Source organism: Chiloscyllium punctatum, chromosome 11 (assembly GCF_047496795.1).
Source record: "Chiloscyllium punctatum isolate Juve2018m chromosome 11, sChiPun1.3, whole genome shotgun sequence".
Lineage (NCBI taxonomy): Eukaryota > Metazoa > Chordata > Chondrichthyes > Orectolobiformes > Hemiscylliidae > Chiloscyllium > Chiloscyllium punctatum.
The window spans coordinates 86,664,655-86,686,213 of NC_092749.1; the positions used below are offsets into that span (position 1 = coordinate 86,664,655).

The window sequence follows — 21,559 nt, forward strand, 5'->3', positions numbered from 1 at the left end:
TTTTTTGGGGAGGGAGGTATTTTCCCCTACTGGGAAGCCCAAATGGGGATCCTTCACGAGGAGCAAATTTTAATAAGCTGCAGAATCGTGATCAAAACTACCAGTTGTATGCATTTGATCAACAGTGTTTATGTGATATATTTTTGGTTCAGTTAAAAGTGAAAATATTTTTTGAGAAATCATGTAAACTGTTTAGATATATTTGATAACTACTGGTAGTTAAGAACTTTAACTGATATTTTGAAGCTGTCATTTATTTGAAGTGAAAGTAAATATTAAATGAAGCAGAGTACCTTGATTCAATTCAGAGTTGCTCCACAAGTTTGGGATTTACCATGGCAAAATCATGATTTCATTTTTAAACTTAGCCTGTTCCCCCTCCTCCCAACAGTGACAGTTTCAAAAATATTTGAAGCCAAAGGAGGGAGCACTGGGTTGGTGAGGCATGTGGTGGGGGAGGAGAAGTGCTCCTCCCTCTTCCACCCCATTGGCCTGTCTCCCTCTTCTCCCCCTTCCTCACCACCTGCTATCTGCTCTTCTCCATACACCACCCTCCCTCTATCATCTCCCTCCCTCATTCCCTTACTGTGTCCACCACCCTGCTTTCTCACTTCTCTCTGTTGCCGCCACTACCACTGGCTCTCCCATCAACTCTCCCTGTTGCCCCACCACGCCATCGCCTGCCCTCCCCCCATCATGCTTTGCCTTTTCCCCTCGCCCTGCCCCCTCACCCTTGCCCTGTTTCTTTTTTGTTTTCCCTTGTAGGTATCTATATTGTGGCTTCAGGTAATGTAAACCAGATCTGCCTATTAGTGTCTCAAGCTGAAGCATGTGGTTCAAGCTGAAATGCAGAACCACTTCAATAATCCAGACGAGACTGGCAAGGAGTATTGCTCAGGTAACTGAGAGTTTGGGTAACAGATTGTTCGAATAATGGATAGCACTTTTACTGGACCTTGAGATCTTGTTCGAGGTTGTTCTGTACATGGTATCATTTTCTGCAATGGTTCTTTAAAATTTTAATAGATTATGTAACCCACGCTGTCAATTGCTTAGCCAATCTGTATCTTTATAATGTGATGCAGCATAGCTCTTGTTCCTTCCTTCTATTTTTATGGTTGTATATTGACCAGAAATTGTTGGGGTTTGTTTTAAGGAATTAATTGAAAATGTAGTGGCATTAGCAGAGAACACAGCTGATGAACTTGCACGGAGTGATGGTAGAGAGGTGCAATTGGAAGAGGACCCTGACCTACAGCTACCTTTTCTCCTACCTGAAGATGGCTATTCCTGTGATGTTGTTCGGAACATTCCTAATGGCCTTCAGGAATTCTTAGAACCACTTTGTCAGAGAGGTAGGTTTTGTTAATTCCTTTGCCTTGCTCTCAGTATTAGAAAACATCAGAAATGTTTTTGCATTATTCTAACTTATCACCAAATCTGCAGTAATCTTTATTTGTGCTTTTAAGCAGATTTGCAACCAGATTGGTTCTCCATCTTTTATATCAAGAATTATCTTGGTTTATGTGAATATTTTCAATCAAATTAACATCCTATTGGTCAGCAACTCCCAGATTCTATACCATGTCTTTGAGTTTCCTGGTACACTGCTAGAGCTTGTTGAATTAGAAACAGGGCAATCGGCCAAGGCTAATTGCTCTCCAACTGGAGGTGCCTGTGGCATTATGCAACAGTGATATGAGACAAAACTGAGATATTTAGTATCTACCCACTTGATAAAGCTTGAAATATCAGGTGATTATTTATTTTTGAGTGAAGTGAATGTATAATATAGTTTTAAATGTTGCGAGAAGGAGACATAAAGGACAAAATGTTTCATCTTGCACTCATCAGGACTGGGACACTAGAAACTAGACTACCAATTTATGTAGAATGAGAAGAGGGTGCTAATTAGTTGTGAATTGCTCACATAGAGGTACTACAGGAACTAATATCCGTCAGGTCTCAAACTAGACGGATAGAATCCATGTGGAAAGCTGCAGAGATTGATAGTCTTCATGACCTTTTTCCTGTTGAAAACATTGTGATGTGTCTACATGAAAGTGTTCTATCTGTTAATAAAAGTGAAGTACTGTGGCTGCTGGAGATGTGAAATACAAAACAAAGTGCTGGAGAAACTCAGCAGGTCTGTCAGCATTTGTGAAAAGAGAAGCAGTTAACGTTTTGAGTCCAGTATGACTTTTTTGACGAAATGGTTTGAGTTAGTACATGTGGTTTCTAACATACATTACGCTGTAACCCCGACTGATTAATAGGACCATTCATAGTGGGCAGCATTCTGATTGTGTGCATCCAGCCAGTACTTGCAAGCTTCAGTACCATGCCTGATGTTAGTTGTAATCGTGCTATTGGCCAGCATTTACTCAATTCATATGGTGCTAAAAATTGTGCTGGAAACTAGGTTAAGTTGATAATTTGTAACTTTATAAATCTGGTTGGTCAGAAACAGTGCATGCTGATTTGTAGCCCCACCACAGCTTTGTGCTTTTCCCATAGTTGCATTGAGATTTTCAGTCACTGGGAGTTGATGCAAGTCTAGTTGTTATAACCTGCTGAGATCTGTCAAATTTGCCTTGATCTGTATTATAGACTTTTAGTTAATTTCATGGCAAAATGTGTGGTTTGATTGAATGGCAGAATAAGTTTGTGGAGCTGAACAACTCACTACTCATTCTATTATGAGTGGTATCTCTCTCTACATCAGGCTTTTGTAAAAATAATTCTTAAAAGCTCATTAGAGAAATTAAATGGTTTTGGTCGCCTCTTCTGAAGATGCCTTGAGATTGGTATCAGAAGATGCAGCAAAAGATTTCGATCTGCTTTATAGAGTAAAATGTCTTAAAGTAACATGTTATTTTTAATAAACATGAAATGGTGATTATTACCATTTTTCCAAACATTAAGCAATCAACTGGAAACTTGTCTCTTTCTAATTAGTGCCTTTCCCCTCCCCCAAACTTACTGTATTTATGAAAAAAATACTACTATCTGCCATATTGTTTAAATCTGTTCTATCCTGTAGGTTTTTGTAGACTAACCAGTCATTCACGATCACCTGGTACATGGACAGTTTATTTTGAGAGTGCTGACTATGAAAGTAATTTTCCACTTGATACTGAGTTGGTAAGTTGGTAATTTAGAATGTATATGCATTTATTCCCTCCCTCATAGTATTGAACTTTGTTCTAAACAATCTGGAACAAATGTATTTACATTGCGTTTGTATGGTGTCTGAGCATTGCTTAATTTGTCGATGATTAGTTGACTTTAATGACATAAAGGCTACAAGCTTTCATGAAGGTAAATGTTGATAGGTAGGACATGGAGTGATTAAAGAGAGCTAAATTGACCAGGTTTGATTTTGCTAATGCACTTATCATGAATCATTAGTAGCATTACCTCTGAATATTCAAAGCATATTCAAGATTATTGGATAATAGATTTTCTAAAGCACAAAGAAATGCCACCTTTATCTAAATGCTTCACTCTGACCCAAGATTCTTCGTTATTTACTCTGATTTTCATGTTTGCTTTCTTTCAGTTACTGGGAATGGATGGCAATTTTGTTTTGGTGATCATTCATAGTGTCTGAAAGTAAACCATTTATGTCAGTTTTCCCTTTTTAAGACAGGTTTATTTTTATTAGAAACAACTGGAGAAATTTATCAATCCTTTCAAAGAATTTCTCATTTTCTACAGTGGCTCAGTAGTTAGCACTGCTGCCTCTCAGCACCAGGAACTCAGGTTTGATTCCAGCCTCGAGCGACTGCCTGTGTGGAGTTTGCACATTCTCCCCGTGTATGGGTTTCCTCCCACAACACAAAGATGTGCAGGTTAGATGAATTGACCATGCTAAATTTCCTGTGGTGTTTAGGGATGTGTAAGTTAGTGCATTAGTCTGGGGTAAATATAGGGTAGGGCGAATGAGTCTGGGTGGGTTAATCTTCAGGTTGTGTAGACTTGGTCGGCTGAATGGCCAGTTTCCACACTGGTGTGATTCTATGCATCTTCTATCATGTCACCTTGTTACCTTATTGATTGCATGTGAATATATGATACGGGTATAAATTTTTAAGTGTTGTTTCCTTTTCTGTCTCCAGGCTTCAGTTCATGAAGCGGATTTTGAATTTGTAGTATCCCAGACATTTATAGTGTCCTGGCTTCTGAATTTTAATAAATGTGTCTAAGTATCCTATTTAGCTTAATATGCACATCTTTTTAATATATTATGTATCATATTCTCTTTTAGTATTTTAACTTTATTATGCCATTTTCTTGCATGTAACCTACTGGCAATGCTGTCTTACCTGATGTTTATTAATTGTCAGAGCCACAATAAAAGGTTCAATAAAACTTTGGCATTTTTTAATGGTTAGTGTAGCTGCTTTTCAATTCAGCTGATCAGCTTTTTAAAAATTGAGGGAATGAATCATAACCTAGCTGTTAGCTTGTAAGGCTGTAAGATACAGGAGCAGAAATTAAGCCATTAGGTCCATCAAGTCTGCTCCAACATTCCATCGTGGCTGATAAGCTTCACAGTCCCATTCTCCTGCTTTCTCCTCTTAATAATCAAGAGGCTATCTATCTCTGTTTTAAATATATTCAATGACCCTGACCCTCTGGCTGAATAAGTTTCTCCTCATCTCCATTCTAAAAGTCTGTGCTCTCTGGTCTTAGACTCTCCTGCTAATGGAAACATTTTCACAATGTCCAGACCATTCAGTATTAATTAGATCCCCCTCTCATCTTACTAAACTCCGTCGAGTATAGACCCAGAGTCCCTCAAATGTTTCTCATATTCAACCTTTCATTCCTGGGATCATTCTTGTCAACCTGCTCGGAACACACTCCAGGGCCAGTGAATCCTTCCTGAGGTGTAGGACCCAAAATTGCTCTCAATATTCTAAATATGGTCTGACCAGAGCCTTTTAAAGCCTCAGAAGTACATCCCTGCTTTTATATTCTAGTTCTTTTTGAAATAAATGCCTTCCTAACTACCGACTCAACTTACAAGTTTACCTTTAAGACAATCCTGAACTAGGACTCCTAAATCCCTTTGCACTTTAGATCTCTGAATTTTCTCCCATTTTAGAAAACAGTCTATGCCTCTAATCTTACTACCAAAGTACATGGTCTCTCACTTTACCACATTGTATATCATCTGCCACTTCTTTGCCCACTCTCCTAACTTGTCTAAATCCTTCTGCAGCCTCCCAACCGCCTCAATACTACCTTTCCCTCCACCTACCTTTTTCATCATCTGCAAACTTAGCCAAGTGCCCTCAGTTCCTTCATCTAGATAATTAATGTATAAAGTGAAAAGCTGTAGTCCCAACATTACCCTTGTGCAACACCACTAATCATCGGCTGCTGTTCTGAGATCCACCCTTTTATCCCCATTCTTTGCTTTCTGCCAGACAGCCAATCTTCTATCTATGCCTGTACCTTGCCTCTAACACCATGGGCTCTTATCTTACTCAGCAACCTCCTGTGCGGCACCAGTTGTTCAGGCGTTATTACTGGTCCCAAAGGTGAAAGCAAAAGGGAAGCAATTTTGCAGCCAACAAATAACTGCAGAATCTAGCGATGATTAACCATTTCAATGACATTTGAGTACGAATTTAATGAGTGAAATTCCAAGTTAGGTAAATGGTTGTTTATTGAGTTGCCAAATTTAAAAAAAACAAACTGAGTTGGTAATTTAAAGTATTTTAAATTAGAAAAGTAATATAAGGAAAATTAGTGCTATTTCATTTTGTCATTAAGAAACAGAATGTACTTCATATTCTCTTTTCACTCCTGTTGTTGATATTGTTGAGTTTCGGATCAGGTATTCTAACTGCTGAATTCAAACTGTTGGGCGGTCTCTTCATGTCCCGGGTTTGTATTTTTCACCACATTGTTCTTTTTCTGTTAAGGCTGAGCCTAATCGTAAAGAACCAGAGATAATTACAGTGACACTGAAAAAGCAAAATGGAATGGGCCTAAGCATTGTAGCTGCTAAGGTAAGATGATGTTTGCTTTAAGTCCTGTGGGTAATGCTGTGACCAAAGTAAAAGAGGAACCTTCAGAATTTGTGGACAGAATTAAAAAAGTAGTTCTGATCATTTAAGGTGGAGATGAGATTTTTTTTCTCTGATCGTCATGTCTTTGGAATGTTCAGAGAGTGGATCCAAAGCCATTGAATATTTTGAATGCAAAGCTAGAAAAATACTTGGCTAACAAGGATATTAAAGGTTATTAAAAATAGATCAGATTCTGGAAATGAGGCCACAATTAAATCCACCATGATATTATTAAATGATGAAGCAGGATTGAGGGGCACAATTGTCTGTTACTCCTAATTCATACATTATTTCAACTGTCAGAGTAAATAGCGAAAGGTAGGATGATATATGCCAAAGCAGAGATAGAAATGTATTGGGCTATTCATATCTTCCAAAAGACAACTTCCCTGTCATTCTTATCTGTCACTATTTTTAAGTTGCATGAGAAGTAAAGTTGAATGACACTCATTGTCAGAATTGAGCACTGCTGTTTTTGATGTACCAACTTTTAACTACTTAGAATAGATGCTTTAACTTGAAAAAGTTCTGTGTGTTTGCTGTTAGTGGTCAGTCGCTTCGTATTGTTGCTAAGATTTGTGTTCCATAAAAGAAATTCACAAAATCATGAAAGATTAAGAAAAATCAATGTGAAAAAAGTGTGTAATTGTCCATTCTGGGAAGAAAAAAAAGAAAGCCAACAAATTGTATGAGGTTGCATTGTTTTAGGATAGAGACATCCGGGTTTCTTAGAGATGAATCGCAGAAGATTTGCGTGCTGTACTTGCACATGCAGCAAGGAATCAGAAAAACTAATAAAATACGTTTTCATTGGAATTGAATGCAAGAGTAAGGAGACTATACTTCAGTTATACAGAGCATTGATGAAACTGCATCTAGAGTACAGGTGAACTAACCATAGACCTACTGGACCATAGGACTACTGTCTCATCAAAGAGAGATGACTAGTGGTGCTTTAACCTGAGGGTCAACAGGCCTTAGGTGATGGGAGAGTTTGAGAAGAAGTATCCTGCATGATAACTTCAGCCAGTGTGAGAATTGAGCTCATGCTGTTAGAATCACTCTAAGCTAAAGAACCAGCACCTATATACAGTCCTTGTCTTCTGGAAGAATGTTGATATATTAGAAGCAGTCTGGAGAAGGTTTAAAGGATAGGTCTGTATCCTCTGGAGTTTAGAAGAGTCACCAATGACTTAAAACATAAAAGATCCTGAGGGAATTAATCGGGTGCACAGAGAAAGGATGTTTCCTCCTGTGGAGGAATCTAGAATTAGGTGTCATAGTTTAAAAATGAGGATTGTCCGTTTAAAACCAGTGAAGAAACTATTTTTTCTCTGAGGGTTTAGAGTACTTAGATTTCCCTTCCTCAAAAGACAGTGGTTGCAGAATTGTTAAGAGTTTTCAGGATGTAGAGTAAAAGTTAAATTCAGATCATTCATGATTTTATTGAATGTTGGCATGGGCTCAAAGGGTCATGGCATGTTTTGGTTCCTTGTTCATACAGAGTATTACTTGTGACCTCTAACTTTTTAAATAAACATCCATGGGAAAAGCTGTGGGTGACCATTTATGTTGATTAGAGAAACTGAAAATCATTTGTGGGATGCAGGTGCTGTTGGCTAGGACGGCATTTATTGCCCATTTTTAATTGAGCAAGAGCAAATCAGAGTCCACCACATAGCTGTTGGTCTAGAGTCACATGTAGGCTAGGTGGCAGGTTTTCTTTCCTAAGTAGCATTAGTGAACCAGCTGGGTTTTTCCAACAATTGGTAATGGCCATCGTCAGACTTCATTCCAGATTTGTGATGAATTCCAATTCTGTCACTTGCCATGGTGAAATTTGAGCCCCGGTCTCCAGAGTATTACCTGGGTCTCTGGATTAATTGCTGTTATTATCTTCCTTTTATAAGCTGGTTGATTCTAGCTCATTGCCCAGATGCTTGCAGGAACTAGCTGCGCATCTTGTGTATCTCTGTTTTCCCTCCATGTGAGCTTGAAATTTAATTGCCAGCAAATGGAAAATCCAAGCAAGTTACACAGCTGCCTAATACTTTACAGACTCCCATCTAGGAGTTGACATTTTGTTTTGGGTTTTATAAGTGCAGTCTATGCTCCACTTTATGAGCAACCAAAGAAACTTGCTGTTTGAATGATTAGCCAATTGCTCATACATGCAGCCTGTGTACCTGGCACTGTACTGGCTGAGTAAGTAAAATGCAACGTTGCTTAGTTGTATGGTAAGTAAAATGCTCTTTGGACAGTTGACCGTATCCTTATAATATCTGTCACCACTGCAAAGCGACAAAATGAAATTGGTGGGGGGGCAGTGTGGAGGTGGTGGCGGGCGAAGTCCTGTGGCTGCCAATTACAACAGAATCAATTCAAAATAATCCAAGGAGCTTGCTAGACATGTCAAGCTCTTCATTTCAGGAACTCATTCCCTGTAAAATAAAGGAATTTCTCAAACCTTGTGCTTTTTTGAATTACCAGCCAGTTCAGGTAACCAGTGCTTCTTCCCATTGGTTGAGGTGTTACCATGGAGAAAGCAAGCCATACCCTTTTCTTTGAAAATATAATTGGTTGTGGATATTTGAAATTTGATAATATCTTGTGTTAATCCAGATGAATGCAAGGTGAAAACTTCCAAATATCTGTCCAGCAGTGTTCAAGTTGTGTACTACCAAACAATTATATATATATATATATTTGAGATGCTTCATTAACACGTGTGTGTATATATAAGAGCACCAAATTGCATAATAATTAAACTTTAGCTGCATAATATCTTAACAATGCCTTAAAAGTTTGTTGCTGGATGGATGACAATATTTGACTGGCATAATAACCATTAAATAATCTGTTTATGCTGAGTTCTCAAAAATCTATCATCTGGTCATCACTTATTGGTTAACCTTCTATCCATTCCTGTGCTTATTCATTAAATATATTAAAGCACAAAATCTAATTTGCTTCTCCTCTCAACATCACCGTTGCTTGACAACTGTACTTAAATAATTGGTATGCAGCAAAGCTGCTTGAGGATCAGCTGAAAAACTTGCTGATGTCATCCTTAGAGTGCGCTTTGGTCATCCTGACCTCGAAGTACGATGGCAGCAAACACATGGGAACATTTAAAACCTACAAGTTACATACAATCTGGATTTGTAAATATCTTGCAGTTCCTGCATTGTTACTGAATTCAAAATCCTGAAGCACTCTTTGACCTGAAATAATAACACTTCCTCTTTGCACATGCGCTTCCAGACCTGCTGAGTATGTAGAAGATTTCAGATTTTTGGCAACTGATTGGTTTTTACTTTGGATTTCCAACATCTTCAGTATTTTCCATTTTAAAAAATGAAATCTGTTTTAGAATTGCCAATTGGCCTATGCAACTTTTTGAAGAAAAATATTCTATATTTTCTGTACTTTTTAAAATGAAGTGCTTTTTGATACAATTCGATGAGCAACCTATCTCTTTTTCTTAGGTAATGGTTAATTATTATGGGTGGCATGATTGCTTAGTAGTTAGCACTGCTGCCCCACAGCGAATATCTGCAAGGGTTTCTATCAGGTGTAGTGGTTTCCCACAGTCCAAAGATGTGCAGGCGAAATGTATTAACCATGGTAAATGTGTGGTTTTGGGATAGGTTCAGGGGGTTGGGTCTGGGTGAGATGCTGTTTGGAGGGTTGGTGCAGACCTAATGGGCTGAATGACCTCTTTCCATACTGTAGGGATTCTATGATTTTTTTAAGAGGAGATAGTTGTTCTTGTAAAATCCTTAATCATTTTTTATACCTCACACCATATTCTTCTATTAAGCATACTCTGTGCAAACCAACTTCATAATGTTTACCTCTTTATCCCCTGTATTTTTCTGGGGAGTCTGCATCATACCTCTTCCAATATATTCTTCTGTGAGGAACTATACTGAATTGAATGCATTGTGGGACCTAATTGGATCTAACTAGAGCTCTCTATAGCTATAACATAGCGGATATTTCTGCAGTTCTGTTGATAAATATTTCATTCATCTTTTTAGTGTTTTTATTATACCTATCTGCTGGCATTGAGCAGTTAGCGAATGTGAGCCTTTTTTGTTCTGTTCAGCTACAAATTCTAGAAAAATCTCAAGTTTGGGAATACTCCTATTTGGGGACTGAGGTGAATGACCTCTCACGTTCCCATAATATTCTGCATTTATTAACTTTTCTGATGTAATTTATCTGTTTCTCTGTGACTTTCTACTTCCATCAAAGTGGTGTAACATGTCACATGTTTCTTGTATCCTGTTTATCTCTCCTGCCCTTTGTAACAATTGGGGAAAATTTGTTAGTTTTCCAATTCACTAGGACAATTTGTTTTTGGAAATGGAGTTGTATTTCAGCAACTTTGTCTTATTTTATAAAGCCCTGAAATGGAATTAACTGAGATCTGGAGATTTTCCATCTTTGATCCCTCGTTTCTGCATCAACTATTTTTAAAACTTGTCTTGAATCTAGAATCCATACAATCTGCACTGTCCCTCCGAAGAGCATCCCATCCAAACCAAGCCCTCCACCCTATCCTGTAACCTTGCATTTACCATGACTAATCTACCTCGCCTGTGCATCTTCAGACACTGGGGCAATCTTTTTTCGCATGGCTAATTAACCTAACCTGCCCATCTTTGGGAGGAAACCGGAGCAATCGGGAAGCCCTTGCAGACACTGGGGAAACCTGCAAATTCCACCCAGATAGTCACCCAAAGTCTGATCCCTGGCGGTGTGAGGCAACAGTGCTACCGTGCTACCAAGGAATGAAGTTAGAGTCGAGAGTGTGCTGCTGGAAAAGCACAGCAGGTCAGGCAGTGTCCAAAGAGCAGGAGAATCGATGTGTTGGGCAAAATCCCTTCATCAGGAAGTTCATGGAAATTAGTTCATCCTGTAAATTTATTTTCAAGTTGACTATTATCTCTGGTACTTCATCCAGATGTGAATATTAATCCAAATTCTTGTTTTATAAATCACCTTTTCCTGATGTCTAGTTTTATGTTGTGTGTTATTAAGGGACCCACATTAGTCTTAACTACCAACAATATTTCCAGATGATCCCAGAAAATAATTGATGTTCTGCATCTCCCTAACCTATCTTATGACTGTAGTTTAGTGTAATTTAGCTCAAATCAATTTATTCAGCTATTTGATACTGATGATCTACTTTAAATGTTCTCAGGGTGCGGGACAGGATAAACTAGGAATCTATGTTAAATCTGTGGTGAAAGGAGGAGCTGCAGACTTGGTAAGTGGATTTCATTCCTGAACTGATTAAGCAGAAATGTCCAACATGCTTAAACACTGGAGGACTGATCCAGGTTGGATAAGTGAGTTGTGTGCATTCTTTTATAAAGCGAGATACAGTGCAAACAAATGTTGTCATTGTTTATCTGGGTTCAGTAAATTACCTGAAATGTTTTTGTGTAGTCTGATTTAACTATTTGATGTATGCAATCATATCTGCCCAGGATGCAACACTGCTTGAAAATGTGTTCTTCTGGTATTCCAGCCCACATTGCTTTGTGGGTGGGGATGGGTATAACCCATACCTAGTCAGTCATTTATCTCTCTTGTTATTTGTGACCTTGGCCAATTAGCTGTTACATTTCCCCACACTCAAGATATTATCTGTACGTCTGAAGTTCTTGGATGTCGAGATACCTGAGTTGTCAAAAACTATTTAAATTCCAAGTCTTTCTTTTAAATAACTGGCTAGAAATATCTATTGAATAGAAAGTATGGTTTCACGAAATTGAAAAATTTAAAACTTTCCCAATTGAGCATTTCTCCCCAAGTATTCATGAAAGTGGCACTTGAAATGAGAAAAGGACATATGTAGTTCAGTACAAATTTGGAGTGTTTTAAACATTTGCTGAGGTGTTAAAATATCTGTGCATTTATAGAATAAAAGTCTAAATTTATTGAAACTGAAATTGTGATTATCTATCTTCTATTTTTCTCATGATTTTAATAACTATAAATAAGTGTCATCAATAAAATAAAAGCAAAATCTAATTATTTGTAATCAAATAAATTGTGAATGGATTCCATCGCACATGCATTCTCAAATGCAGTCAGAAATGGAGGTCACTTTAAGGCTCACTAGAATTTAATCTGAGAGCCGATCAAAATTAGCTGCTGTTCATGTTGGTATAATGGTAATGTCCCTACCTCTGAGCCAGGAGGTTCAAGTCATACCTGCTCCAGCAGTATGTAATAACATCTCTGAACAGGTTAATTAGATAATATTTAAGAACACAGGTGAGGGTTCTTGTGGTGCAGTGGTTGTGTGCAGATTCGTCAAGAGTGGACATTTATTTGGGCTGGAAACCTCTGAGCCATTCAGGTAATGTGCATAATATGAATTGTGTTAACAGCTACCATTCATATTTGTTCTGCCATTGTTTGTATGAGGTATCCTTTGTAATAATTCCCACCTATTAACATGCTAACGAACATGACATCGGTTCATCCAAAGCATGCCTTGGCTGTTGACCTTGTTAATATTCAAAATTGTAAAACTGGTTACTTGACAACTGATGTAAGCTTAAATCAAACAAAAAAATTTGAATAAAGTTTCAAAAGCAATCAATTCTAGTTAATAAACATTGCATATTAATAATTAAATTTCCACAAAACATTTAACATCATCATTTGCTAGGTAATTTGTCTTTTGCTAGGTCAGGTAAGTTATTTGATAGCTTAATAACTAATGAATGTGTGCAATGCTCTCTGGCATTTTGAAACTGACTTAACTGATAGTTCTAATGCTCAATACATCTCAGCAAGAATGAGAAAGCAATCACGTGGCTACTCGCATCTTCTCATCACTCTTCTCATTGCTCTCTGTGTGCTCGCCTCATAGCAGCATTCATTTCTAGCTCACAATAAAACCTGATTCATTTTGGACCACTTTCCGTGATCAATCATTTTCAAGGCCTCTAATCTGGTAAAAGCAGAAAATCTGGTAGTCTTTTCCTCTTAAATTCTCTGATTCTTAGTGCAAGTATTCAAATTATTCTTATGACACAAATAGCTCTTGCAGGTTAGATGTGGCCCATGGACCATTGTTTTCTCACCCCTACCCTGCATAATTTAACTTTTGGAATGAATGGCAATTAAAATTAATCTATGGGCTTTTTTTTTTCATTTCCACCCTAACGTATAAGACAAGATGCTGGCTAATTGTTGCATCAATGCTGTGTCTCTGCAGGATGGTCGTTTGGCTGCTGGAGATCAATTACTGAGTGTAGATGGTCGCAGCCTTGTGGGACTTTCACAAGAAAGGTAATGAGTACTTCAGTTTGTTTACTGATTAAATACAGTGAGATTGATTTGAGTTTTTTTTTTGAAGAGATGATTTTTACAAGAATGAAGGCAGAGCTGCAGGACGTCAGTAAAGCATTTGACCAGGTTCTGCATGATGGACTGGTTAGTAAGGTTAGTTCATATAGGACCTGGGGGAGCTAACCAATTGAATACAAAATTGCTTTGAAGATAGGAGACAGGGTGGTAGTGAAGGGATGCTTTTTCCAACTGGAGACCTGTGACCACTGGTGTGCCACAAGGATCAGGTCTGGGACCACTGCTTCTCATCATTTATATGAATGATCTGGATATGAATATAGTAGGTATGGTTAGTAAGTTTGCAGATGACCCCAAAATAGGTGATGTAGCGGACAGTGAAGAGGATTATCTTCAAGTACAATGGGAGCTTGATCAGATTGGCCAGTGGGCTGAGGAATGGTACATAGAGTTTAATTTCGGTAAATGCAAGGTGTTGCATTTTGGGAAGGGAAACCAGGGCAGGACTTGTGTAGTAAATGGTAAGGCCCTGGAGTGTTGCCAAACAAACCTACGTGCACAGGTGCATAATTCCTTGAAAATGGAGTCGCAGGTGTTTGGCACATTTGCTAACATTGGTCAGTGCATTAAGTTTAGGAGTTGGGTTGTCATATTGCTGTTGTACAGGACATTGGTGAAGCCAGTTTTGGAATACTGCAGGCAATTCTGGTCACCCTTTAGGAAGGATGTTGTTAAACTTGAGAGGGTGCAGAAAAGATTTGAGGATATTGCCAAGACTAGAAGGTTTGAGCTATAACGAGAAGCTCAATAGGCTGGGGCTTTTTTCCCTGGAACATTGGAGACTGAGGGGTGACCTAGAGTTCTATAATATAATGGGCGGCACGGTGGCACAGTGGTTAGCACTGCTGCCTCACAGCGCCAGAGACCTGGGTTCAATTCCCGCCTCAGGCAACTGACTGTGTGGAGTTTGCACGTTCTCCCCGTGTCTTCGTGGGTTTCCTCTGGGTGCTCCGGTTTCCTCCCACAGACCAAAGATGTGCAGGTCAGGTGAATTGGCCATGCTAAATTGCCCATAGTGTTAAGTTAGGGGTATGGGTGGGTTGCGCTTCGGCGGGTCGGTGTGGACTTGTTGGGCCAAAGGGCCTGTTTCCACACTGTAAGTAATCTAATCTAAAAAAAATAATGAGGGGCCTGCATAGGGTGAATAGCCACAGTCTTGTTCCAAGGGTGTGAGAAATCCAAAATTAGAGGGCATAGGTTTGAGATGAGGGGGAAAAATAAGTTTTAAAAGGACTTGAAGGGTAACTTTTTCATGCAGAATGCGGTGCATAGATGGAATGAGAAAGTGGTGTAGACAGGTACAATTACAACATTTAAAATTTATCTGGATAGCTGTATAAATCGGTAGGATTTAGAGGGATGTGGGCTAAATGCTGGTTCATGGGACTTGGTCGCACAGGGATGTTTGGTCTGCATGGATGATTTGGGGCTAAGGGTCTCTTTCCATGCAGGATGACTCTGACAGTCAAAGTAATACTATCTTTTGGAAAATAATTCCAATTGAAATCTTAACTCAAATGTTTTGAGTGTAAGCTTATTAGGAGTCATAGGAGATGTACAGCACGAAAACAGACCCTTCGGTCCAACATGTCCAGGCCGACCAGATATCCCAATCTAATCTAGTCCCACCTGCCAGCACCTGGCCCATATCCCTCCAAACTCTTCCGATTCATATACCCATCCAGATGCCTTTTAAATGTTGCAATTGTACTAACCTCCACCACATCCTCTGGCAGCCCATTCCCCACACGTACCACCTTCTGCGTGAAAAAATTACCCCTTAGGTCTCTTTCTTATCTTCCCCTCTCACCCTAAGCCATTGCCCCATAGTTCTGGACTACCCCACCCCAGGGAAAATATCTTGTCTATTTACCCTATCCATGCCTCATGATTTTATAAACCTCTTTAAGGTCACCCCTCAGCCTTCAACGCTCTAGGGAAAACAGCCCTAGACTATTCAACGTCTCCCTATAGCACATATCCCCCAACCCTGGCAACATCCTTGTAAATCTTTTCTGATGTGGTATGGGGACCATGAATAGTATAAAAACAAATCTGTCACTCCATTCTGGATATTAGTTCAAGCTTCTGCCTCCCCTCTGCAAGTAGGCAAGAGGCAGACTGCTTCCTGTAAGACTGACCATGCAACTTCCACATGCTCTGCTAACAAATGGTGGAGGTTATGTAGGGATCAGGTTCAATCCTAAGGGCACAGCCTTAGAGTAATGGGAAGACCTTTTTAGAATGGATATAAGGAGAAACTTCTTCGGCCAGAGAGTGGTGAATCTATGGAATTCACTGCCACAGAAGGCTGTAGAGGCCAGGTCATTGAGTATATTTCTTTCATGTCAAGGGTTATGGAGAGAAAGTTGAAGAATGGGTTTGAGAAACTTAGCAGCCATAATTGAATGGCAGAGCAGACTCAATAGGTTGAATGGCCTAATTTCTGCTTCTGCATCTTGTGGTCAGAACTTATGCTGGTAGATACAACACATGGGAGTGAATTGAAAAATGCAAGCTTTAATTTTTTAACTGGGCAGATTTAATTTTAATGAAAGGAATGGTATTTTGTGCCAGACTAGCAGTTTATCAAATATAGTTTTTGAAAATTCTTAAATTCTCGCAATTAAAATTTAAATAATTAAACAAACTCCTGTCTTTCAGGGCTGCAGAGTTTATGACAAGAACTGGTTCTGTGGTCACTTTAGAAATAGCAAGACAAGGAGCTATTTACCATGGTTTGGCCACTCTACTCAACCAACCTTCTCCAATGATGCAGAGAGGTACAAACAGTTATGTTCTTACATTGCAAAAGAATCAAAGAAACTTTACAGGGAGATTATTGATGGGTTAAGTAAGTGGGCAAAAAATTGGAAAATGGAGCATAATGTGGAAAATGTGAACTTGTTCATTTTGGAGGGGAGTACAAAAAAAAGTGTTATTTCAATGGAGAAAAAAACTGCAGAAACCTGCTACACAAAGGGACTTAAGGCATTTGTGTATTAAACACACAAAGCACACAAATGTAACAGGTAATCAGGAAGGCTATGGAATGTTGGCCCTCATTTCAAGGGGTTTGAAATTAAGAAAGGGTAAATCTCCCTGCAACTGTGGTGCTGCTGGTGAGACCTACAACTGGAGTACTGCTTTTAAAATAAGTTATTATTTCATTGAAGGCAGTTCAGAAAAGGTTCAGGAGGATGATCCCTAGTGTGGAGAGATTGTGTTGGGAGCAAAGGTTAACCAGGTTCATTGCAATTTAGAAGAATAAGGTGAAACATATAAGATTGTTAAAGGGCTTGACGGGATAAATGCTGAGAGGGTGTTTCCACTCATGGGAGAGTCTAGAACCAGAGGGCCTAGTCTCAGAATTAAGAGTTGCCAATTTAAGACTGAGATGGAAAACTTATTTTCTAAAGTTAGAGAGTCTCAGAACTCCATGCCATAGACAGCTGTTGGGGCAGAGTACTTGAGTATATTGAAAGCTGCAATAGATCCTTGATCAGTTGGGAATTGAGGGTTTTCGCAAAAGTGAACCTGTGGAATATTGGATCAGCCATAATCCTATTGAATGGCAGAGCACACTCAAGAGTCTAAGTGGCCTGCTCTTGTTCCTTTTTCTTATTGTCTTATTAGACGCGAGTGCTCTATCAAACAACATCCAAGAGCATAATATTGCCAATTATATTGGAAAGATATCTTTAGTAACATGTCTTTCCAGCCCGGAGGGTGAAGCTAAATGACTCTGTCCTAAAGATGAGCAGGGCGTTTCCGAGTGCAAGAGCAAAATTATTCTCCTGAAATGTTATTGACTTTAAACGTGAACACTGGCTGTAATAGAATAGGGGTCAACAGCTATTTATTGTGTGAAGAACAGTAACATAATTTTCCCCGCACTGGTCAATTTGTGCCTAGTAGGTGAAGGTCCTCCAGCACTGGGCAAGATGAAACTTGTAGGTAAAAACAATGACTGCAGATGCTGGAAACCAGATTCTGGATTAGTGGTGCTGGAAGAGCACAGCAGTTCAGGCAGCATCCGAGGAGCAGTAAAATCGACGTTTCGGGTAAAAGCCCTTCATCAGGAATAAAGGCAGAGAGCCTGAAGCGTGGAGAGATAAGCTAGAGGAGGGTGGGGGTGGGGAGAAAGTAGCATAGAGTACAATGGGTGAGTGGGGGAGGGGATGAAAATGATGGGGCGGGGGAGGGTGGAGTGGATAGGTGGAAAAGATGATAGGCAGGTAGGACAAGTCATGGAGACAGTGAGCTGGAAGTTTGGAACTGGGGTGAGGTGGGGGAAGGGGAAATGAGGAAACTGGTGAAGTCCACATTGATGCCCTGGGATTGAAGTGTTCCAAGGCGGAAGATGAGGCGTTCTTCCTCCATGCGTCTGGTGGTGAGGGAGCGGCGGTGAAGGAGGCCCAGGATCTCAATGTCCTCGGCAGAATGGGAGGGGGAGTTGAAATGTTGGGCCACAGAGCGGTGTGGTTGATTGGTGCGGGTGTCCCGGAGATGTTCCCTAAAGCGCTCTGCTAGGAGGCGTCCAGTCTCCCCAATGTACAGGAGACCGCATCGGGAGCAACGGTTACAATAAATGATATTAGTGGATGTGCAGGTAAAACTTTGATAGATGTGGAAGACTCCTTTAGGGCCTTGAATGGAGGTGAGGAAGGAGGTGTGGGCACAGGTTTTGCAGCCCCTGCGGTGGCAGGGGAAGATGCCAGGATCGGAGGGTGGGTTGTATGGGGGCGTGGACCTGACCAGGTAGTCGCGGAGGGAACGGCCTTTGCGGAAGGTGGAAAGTGGTGGGGAGGGAAATATATCACTGGTGGTGGGGTCTTTTTGGAGGAGGCGGAAATGTCGGCGGATGATTTGGTTTATGCGAAGGTTGGTAGGGTGGAAGGTGAGCACCAGGGCTTTCCGTCCTTGTTATGGTTGGAGGGGTGGGGTCTGAGGGCAGAGGTGCGGGATGTGGACGAGATGTGTTGGAGGGCATCTTTAACCACGTGGGAAGGGAAATTCTGGTCTCTAAAGGAGGTGGCCATCTGGTGTGTTTTGTGGTGGAACTGGTCCTCCTGGGAGCAGATACGGCGGAGGAATTGGGAATACGGAATGCATTTTTGTAAGAGGTAGGGTGGGAAGAGGTGTAATCCAGGTAGCTGTGGGCATCAGTGGGTTTGTAAAAAATGTCAGTGTCAAGTCGGTCGTCATTAATGGAGATAGAGAGGTCCAGGAAGGGGAGGGAAGTGTCAGAGAAGATCCAGGTAAATTTAAGATCAGGGTGGAATGTGTTGGTGAAGTTGATGAATTGCCAAACACATTCCCACCACCAGGGTTATATTTCCCTCCCCACCCCTTTTTCCGCAAAGACCGTTCCCTCAGTGACTACCTGGTCAGGTCCACGCCCCCCTACAGCCCACCCTCTAATCCTGGCACCTTCCCCTGCCACCGCAGGGGCTGCAAAACCTGTGTTCACACCTCCTCCCTCACCTCCATCCAAGGCCATGTGCAGATGTATTTGTTTGTTATATGCTGCATAACTGAGCTTTAAAGCAGGGTTGTCCAACAGAGACTCCAGAGTGATTTTTATCTGGCCTGCAATCCATGTTTCAAATGCAGTCAGATAGATATGAATTCTGCGAAGAGATGCTCCTCCAATTAGAGGCAGTTTCTCTCCCATATTTGTTATTGCGCCTAGTTTCCTATGCTTCAAGCTGACAAATGAGCCAAAAATTGAGGCTGGGAGCAGGTCATGGAAAAATAAGATTGAACCGACACCAAAGACTTATAAGACTGCATTCAGTATGGCAGAACAGGTCCCCTGAGCAGGTGCAGCATGCAAGTATGGTGAGAGAAGGTGTGTAGGGTGGGGAAGGCAGTAAAAGGGGTGTTGGATGGGGTGAAAAAGAGTATATCTGCATAAGGAGGTAGTGAATGAATATGCATGTGAGTGAAGGAGTGAAAGAGAACAAGTATGTGAGAGGGAATGGAAGAGCATGCGCACACATAGGGGAGCAAGACTCTTTTCCTCCTACTCCCACCCATTCCTCATTTTTTTTTAAAAACCCACAAAACAGGCTGGGGGTTTGCAATTTTGGAGAAGACTTGTAGCTCAGGTTGTGGATCAGATTGCTAAGTTTGCTCGCTGAGCTGGTAGATTTGCTCTCAAGAGAGGAGGAAAATTTGGGCTGAAAGGCAGGGAGCTTTTGAGTTCCAAATTCATATGAATTACACCAAGGCCAGCTCAGTGTGAGCTTGTCACTAGAATTGTTATAAGTAAACTCAACCCTTTATTGTTGCTGATTCTGACCCCTATCCTGATTATCAGGACTTGGGACCTAGTCCATAGAATCATACAGCATAGAACAGACCCTTTGGTCTAACAATCCATACCAACCATGTTCCCAAACTAAACTGGTCCCACCTGCCTGCATTTAGCCATACAGCTCCAAACCTTTCCTATTCATTAACTTATCCAAATGTATTTCAAACATTGTAACTCTACCTGCATCTGCCACTTTCTCTGGTAGTTCATTCTACACCCAAACCACTTTGTGTAAAAAAAAGAGTTGCTCTTCATGTCCTTTTTAGATGTTTTTCCTCTAACCTTAAAAATATGCCCCTGAGCTTTGAACTCCCCTACCCTGGAAAAAAGGCCCTCGTCATTCACCTTCCCTATGCCCTGCATGATTTTATAAACATCAATACGATCACCCCTCAATTTCCTATGGTCCAATGAGAAAAGACCCAGCCTTTCCAGTCTATCTTTATCTCAAACCTTACACTCCCGCCTCAGTCTCCAGTCTCTAGACCCCTTTAATTACTACTTGCTTGGAATTTATCATTGCTATTGTGCCAAACTTTATTTTTCTGCGAAACATTAAAGAGTGTCCGCACAGAGTGCAAAAGATATTTTTGCACGTACAAAAGGAAGCAATCAATGTTTTAATGTTTTCAATCTCCGTGTATACTCAGACTTTGGAAGTCATCGAACTAGGATTTTGTAGGAAGAGAAAGAAAGGAGCTAACCAGGGATAGTATGAAATTTCCTCCTTTTAGAGATCAAGTTGTTCCCTCTTATATTGTAAGTTCAGACCCATGCCACTGGGACTCATGTTTTTTTTCTCTCTTTAGCATTTGTTGCTATTTTGTTTCTTAATCATTGCCAAAATGCTATATTTGGGTCCTTTCATTTTTTTAACGTTTCCTCATTGTAGTTGTGTTTCTAATTGAAAACAAATGCCATTTCTTAGTGGTAATCATTTTGCCCAGTTCTTTTTATTTCAATCTTCGTTGCTGTGCAATTTCTGTAATAACCAGTTTCTGTGAATTGCCTGCATTAATCTTAAAAATGAGACCATTAAAAATGGAATAGGGTAACAAATTCATTTTTAGTTGGAAAACCTGGCAATTATAATTTTAGTCACCATAGTCATAGAGGACTGCTGTCTCATTGAAGAGTGATAACTGTTAGTAGACTGAAGGGTCACCGCACTTCGGGCAATGGGAGAGATTGAAAAGGAGTCCTTCATGGTAACCTCAGGCAATGGTAATTGAGCCCACAATGCTGACATCAATTTGCATTGCCGACCAGCCGTCCAGCCAACTGAATTAACCAACCCCCCGTGCCCCCACTGTAATTTTGGTAACTGAGTAAGATCCAAAGTTTGCGAGAAGATTTGTAGCTCGGGTGCTCATTGATGTGGTTCTGTTTGCGAACAGAACCACAACGAGTAAGATCCTTTTCCATCAAATGTCTAGTTTACAAACTTGAATCTTAAGTTTATAGATTACTCAATGAAAGTGCATTTAAGATAATTGTATTAACCCAACAGTTAACACAAAGCTTGGAAATTAATAAAGTGATCACAATTCCGTAATTTTTAGAGTACTCATGGGCAAAGACAAGAGTGGTCGTAAATGAAGTGTGCTAAATTGGGACGGTCAACTATAGCAAAATTCAGTAGGAGCTGGGGAATGTGTATTGGGGGGCAGCAGTTGTTTGAGGGTAAATCCACATTTGATATGTGGGAGGCTTTTGAAGAGAGGTTAATTAGAGTGCAGGGCAGACATAT

The 21,559-nt window shown here is 40.2% G+C and overlaps 1 protein-coding gene across 6 annotated transcripts in view; it reads left to right on the top strand.

The window, feature by feature from the left end:
• The window catches only part of afdna (afadin, adherens junction formation factor a), a 232,237-nt gene that overhangs the window by 169,542 nt on the left and 41,136 nt on the right, over nucleotides 1-21,559 (top strand). For all 6 annotated transcript variants that reach the window (XM_072581186.1, XM_072581187.1, XM_072581189.1 and 3 more), the window contains 6 exons: nucleotides 1,157-1,355; nucleotides 3,044-3,144; nucleotides 5,940-6,026; nucleotides 11,302-11,367; nucleotides 13,336-13,409; nucleotides 16,152-16,270. In XM_072581186.1, the coding sequence (XP_072437287.1) occupies nucleotides 1,157-1,355; nucleotides 3,044-3,144; nucleotides 5,940-6,026; nucleotides 11,302-11,367; nucleotides 13,336-13,409; nucleotides 16,152-16,270 (646 nt within the window). The remainder of the gene's footprint in view (nucleotides 1-1,156; nucleotides 1,356-3,043; nucleotides 3,145-5,939; nucleotides 6,027-11,301; nucleotides 11,368-13,335; nucleotides 13,410-16,151; nucleotides 16,271-21,559) is intronic.